Below are 5,738 nucleotides of genomic sequence, written 5' to 3' on the forward strand. Positions count from 1 at the left end.
TATTTTCTATCATAAAAAAGAAAAAATACTGCCATTTATGACAATATAAATAAACCTGGTGGGCATTATGATAAATGAAATAAGTCAGAGAAAGACAAATACTGTATGTTAACACTTATATGTGGAATTTAAAATAAATATATGAAAATAAAAATTTCAAGTCTAACATACAAGCAGACAGTAGAATGGTGGCTCCCAGGGGCTGGTGGGGGTGGCAGGGAAGGTGGGGAGGTGCTGGTCAAAGGGCACAAATGTTCAGTTACAAGATGTCTTAAGCTTGGGGCATCTAATCTTACGTATGGTGACTGTAGCTAATAATAATGTATTGTTTACTTGAGATTTGCTCATAGATCTCAAGTGTTATCAACAAATGCACAAAAAAGGTAAATATGTAAGGTGAAGATGGGATAATTAACTTGACTGTGGTAATTATTTTACAATGTATATATATCAAATCATCACATTGTACTCTAAATATATCAATTTGAATTGTCAGTTATATCTCATGAAAGCTGGAAAATAAATAAAATGAGGTACTAAAAAATTTGATTTCTACGTTTAATGAATGAACAAATGAACTAAAGAATGGTTAAAAGGAAACTCAGTATTTAGCTTCTTTTCTGTTTGCTTGTTTGTTTTAAATAAGCCTTATTTTTATTGGTTCTTTTAACAGTTGCGAGACAGAAATTTCAAGATGTCAAGGAACAAGATTTAACCAAACTTTCTTGCTGGTGCTACTTTGATGTTTAACTGTAAACAGTAATATACAGCATTTGGCTATTACCCAAGTTTCAGTAGTCTATTGATGAAATTTTAAAGAGTAATTAGGTAATATTTATGAAAGTTTGCTGCAAATTCACAATTGCTCTAACCCATCAAACTTGGGTTTGAAAACCTTCTCTACAGAAATTAAAGCACCAGTATTTATGAATATATAACAGAAGATAGCATACTCTGAAAGTACAAAAGTCTAACAAATACCTCTATGGCATCCAATAAACAGTATTTTGAAGAAAACTGTGTTATACCCAACATAAAGGAATATAATGCATCTATGAAAAAATGTATATAGATAACCCTACTATATTAGCAGATTTGGAGAATTCAAAACATTAAGCATACTCATGCCAAGAAATGCAAACTTTTCCACCATGTATTAAATTTAAGAGTTCAGTCAGACAGTGACCAAATAAATATTTCATGGCTTCCCAGCACAGTCAGAGAGTGTGTAAGTCTACTTTTCTTCGCCATAACTTCATCAAAGCTCTTTTCATCTCACTGTTTCGCAAGCTGTAGATCAGTGGATTCAGCAGAGGCGTAAGAAGTGAGTAAGCCAATGACATCACTTTCTTGGTTTCTGGGGAGTAGCCAGATTTGGGTTGTAAATAGTTCATACTGCCTGTGCCATAGAAGAGGGTAACAGACGTGAGATGGGAGGCACAGGTGGAAAAAGCCTTCTGCCTCCCAGTGTTTGATGGCATCTTCAGGATGGCAAAGAGGATTCGAAAGTAAGACAAGAGTATCAATGAGAAAGGAACCATAATAATCAAAATGGTGCCAATGAATGCATAGATTTCAAACCAAAACGTGTCTGCACATGCAAGCTCTAGCACTGCTGGGGTTTCACAAGAGATATGACTAATTTTGTTGGTGCCACAAAATGGAAAACTAAACATCCATGATGTTGGCACCGTAGCTACTATGATTCCTGAGACCCATGAGAACATTACTAATTTCATGAAACAACTTTTGTTCATAATCATTGGGTAGCTCAGAGGATGACAGATTGCAGCAAATCTATCATAAGCCATTGTCCCCAGGAGAAAGCATTCTGTGCTACCAAAAAAAAGAATAAAATACATTTGTGCAAAACAGCTCACAAATGAAATCGATGATTTCTCAGTGGAGAGAACCACCAGCATTTCAGGCATAATGACTGCACTGAAACTCACATCCAGCACAGACAAGTTCAGGAGGAATAGATACAGGGGAACATGGAGGCTCTGTTCCAGTGAGATGATGACTATAATCATAGCATTTCCTATCAGACTCAGCAAGTAAACAACCAAGAAAATCCCAAAGAGCTGCTCTTGGAGTTTGGGAAAGTTTGAAAAGCCCAAAAGGATGAATTCAACCACAGAACNTTAAGCATACTCATACCAAGAAATGCAAACTTTTCCACCATGTATTAAATTTAAGAGTTCAGTCAGACAGTGACCAAATAAATATTTCGTGGCTTCCGAGCACAGTCAGAGAGTGTGTAAGTCTACTTTTCTTCGCCATAACTTCATCAAAGCTCTTTTCATCTCACTGTTTCGCAAGCTGTAGATCAGTGGATTCAGCAGAGGTGTAAGAAGTGAGTAAGCCAATGACATCACTTTCTTGGTTTCTGGGGAGTAGCCAGATTTGGGTTGTAAATAGTTCATACTGGCTGTGCCATAGAAGAGGGTAACAGATGTGAGATGGGAGGCACAGGTGGAAAAAGCCTTCTGCCTCCCAGTGTTTGATGGCATCTTCAGGATGGCAAAGAGGATTCGAAAGTAAGACAAGAGTATCAATGAGAAAGGAACCATGACAATCAAAATGGTGCCAATGAATGAATAGATTTCAAACCAAAATGTGTCTGCACATGCAAGCTCTAGCACTGCTGGGGTTTCACAAGAGATATGACTAATTTTGTTGATGCCACAAAATGGAAAACTAAACATCCATGATGTTGGCACCATAGCTACTATGATTCCTGAGACCCATGAGAACATTACTAATTTCATGAAAACACTTTTGTTCATAATCATTGGATAGCTCAGAGGATGACAGATGGCAGCAAATCTATCATAAGCCATTGTCCCCAGGAGAAAGCATTCCGTGCCACCAAAAAAAAGAATAAAATACATTTGTGCAAAACAGCTCACAAATGAAATCGATGATTTGTCAGTGGAGAGAACCACCAGCATTTCAGGCATAATGACTGCACTGAAACTCACATCCAGCACAGACAAGTTCAGGAGGAATAGATACAGGGGAACATGGAGGCTCTGTTCCAGTGAGATGATGACTATAATCATGGCATTTCCTATCAGAGTCACCAAGTAAACAACCAAGAAAATCCCAAAGAGCTGCTCTTGGAGTTTGGGAAAGTTTGAAAAACCCAAAAGGATGAATTCAACCACGGAACTTTGATTTTGTCTTTTCATGTCAGTAGTAGAGCATGTTTTGCTTTCATGGACATAATACATGCATTACGCAGTCACCATCCAATAGCTGAGTCAGTATCTTCCCTTACCCCAGGTGTACTTGACAGATGATCCCAAAACAGAACTCCCGGGACAGGAACTCACTGTGGCAATTATGGAGAATAGCCAGTTACTCAGATTAATGAATCCCTTCTCTCTCCCTTCTCTCTCCCTTCTCTCCTTTCAAATAGAAAGGAGGAAGTATAAAGAATTCTGGTTCAGAAATCTTGTCTGTAAAGTACAAAATATGTCAAAATTCTATTGCAACTTTTACATTATGTAGTTTGAACATTAAACATAGCCTTAAAACAAATACATAATTTAGATTCCATCTTCATGACATTACTCTCAGTGCCATTCATTTTCCTGATTTAAAATAATATAAAATTTAAGATTACAAAAAATTAAATTTTTAAAAAATTGACAAATGAAAAAAGATACCCACAAAATTTTGATAACAACTTAACAGTTCAAAGTTACAGCAAAGTTGTTTTATATTTGTTACAAAGATTTATCATACAAGTATGTGACTTGGCTGAATATGAAAATGCCACAGAACACACAAACGGGAGCTATCCTTCAGATACACCTATCTTAAGTGATCTGAAAATAATGTGCATTGTCTCCAGGCTTATTGGTTTATGCAAAGACTGGTCATAGCCAATTACATTAAAACTGGACTGCATGCGAAATTTTAAGAGCCAATTCTCCCTGGCTCATACATTTAGGAAAAGTCCAATTTTGGTCTTTCTGATACTAATTTCATTGTTTCCACTCTCTCCTTCTTTTTCTCGTTTCTCTCCTCCAATTTGTCTTGTCATGAAGAAGTTCATTTCAGCCCTGGCTGGTATAGCTCAGTGGATTGAGCGCTGACCTGCAAACCACACGATCCTGGTTCGATTCTCAGTCAGGGCACATGCCTGGGTTGCAGGCCAGTTCCCAAAAGGGGACTCACGAGAGGCAACCATACATTGATATTTCTCTCCTTCTCTCCTTTCCTTCCCCTCCAAGGATAAATAAATAAAATCTTAAAAAAAAAGAAGAAGTTCATTTCATCATCAGTTATTCAACACACACTGATTAAGTAACTAAGGTTTTCTATGCTCAGTAATTTCAGGCACACATTTGATCCTACAACTCCACAGAGAGCTGGAAAGGCTAACTAAACTAGTTCCCACCCTCCCCTCAGTTCCCTCTAACTCCTCCTATGATACCTTGCTCTATTTTCTCCATGGCCACCAACTGACATTATAACTATAAATATATAGTTAACATATGCCTATAAACTAATTTATATCTATAAGTTAAATAGTATAATTTATATGTAAGTAAATATATTTTTATATAGTATACATAAAATATAACTTTCTCATTAAAACATAAATTCCAGGATTCAAAGAATTTTTTGTTCACTGCTACAGTAACAATGTCTAAAGCAGTTCCTGACCCATAATAAATGCTAGATTGATATTTNGTCCTTCAGATACACGTATCTTAAGTGATCTGAAAATAATGTGCATTGCCTCCAGGCTTATTGGTTTATGCAAAGACTGGTCATAGCCAATTACATTAAAATTGGACTGCATGCAAAATTTTAAGAGCCAATTCTCCCTGGCTCATACATTTAGGAAAAGTCCAATTTTGGTCTTTCTGACACTAATTTCATTGTTTCCACTCTCTCCTTCTTTTTCTCCTTTCTCTCCTCCAATTTGTCTTGTCATGAAGAAGTTCATTTCAGCCCTGGCTGGTATAGCTCAGTGGATTGAGCGCTGACCTGCAAACCACACGATCCTGGTTCGATTCTCAGTCAGGGCACATGCCTGGGTTGCAGGCCAGTTCCCAAAAGGGGACTCACGAGAGGCAACCATACATTGATATTTCTCTCCTTCTCTCCTTTCCTTCCCCTCTAAGGATAAATAAACAAAATCTTAAAAAAAAAAGAAGAAGTTCATTTCATCATCAGTTATTCAACACACACTGATTAAGTAACTAAGGTTTTCTATGCTCAGTAATTTCAGGCACACATTTGATCCTACAACTCCACAGAGAGCTGGAAAGGCTAAATAAACTAGTTCCCACCCTCCCCTCAGTTCCCTCTAACTCCTCCTATGATACCTTGCTCTATTTTCTCCATGGCCACCAACTGACATTATAACTCTAAATATATAGTTAACATATGCCTATAAACTAATTTATATCTATAAGTTAAATAGTATAATTTATATGTAAGTAAATATATTTTTATATAGTATACATAAAATCTAACTTTCTCATTAAAACATAAATTCCAGGATTCAAAGAATTTTTTGTTCACTGCTACAGTAACAATGTCTAAAGCAGTTTCTGACCCATAATAAATGCTAGATTGATATTTGGTAATTAAGGGAGGAAAATTCATGATAACTTTAAGAAATGGAGTGTCTTTTAAAAAGTGAAACCAACACACAAAACTTTTGGGAAGCAAAAGTAATAACAAGTGGGTTAGACATTTCAGAGGATCAGATT

General features: G+C 36.5%; 1 protein-coding gene and 1 pseudogene across 1 annotated transcript; both read right to left on the reverse strand.

Moving 5' to 3' along the window:
• Positions 1 to 1,170: 1,170 nt before the first annotated feature.
• Positions 1,171 to 2,135, reverse strand: LOC118982851 (olfactory receptor 10A3-like; the record flags this gene model as incomplete). Its single annotated transcript, XM_037040012.1, has 1 exon — positions 1,171 to 2,135. A coding segment is annotated over one exon (918 nt), but the record flags the coding sequence as incomplete, so codon positions are not given.
• A 114-nt stretch (positions 2,136 to 2,249) lies between these two features.
• LOC118982852 (olfactory receptor 10A3-like) lies at positions 2,250 to 3,254 on the reverse strand (annotated as a pseudogene).
• Between the last annotated feature and the right edge of the window lie 2,484 nt (positions 3,255 to 5,738).

Source organism: Sturnira hondurensis, unplaced genomic scaffold (genome assembly GCF_014824575.4).
Source record: "Sturnira hondurensis isolate 20B ecotype Veracruz unplaced genomic scaffold, ASM1482457v3 Scaffold0002463, whole genome shotgun sequence".
In the NCBI taxonomy this organism is placed as follows: Eukaryota; Metazoa; Chordata; class Mammalia; order Chiroptera; family Phyllostomidae; genus Sturnira; species Sturnira hondurensis.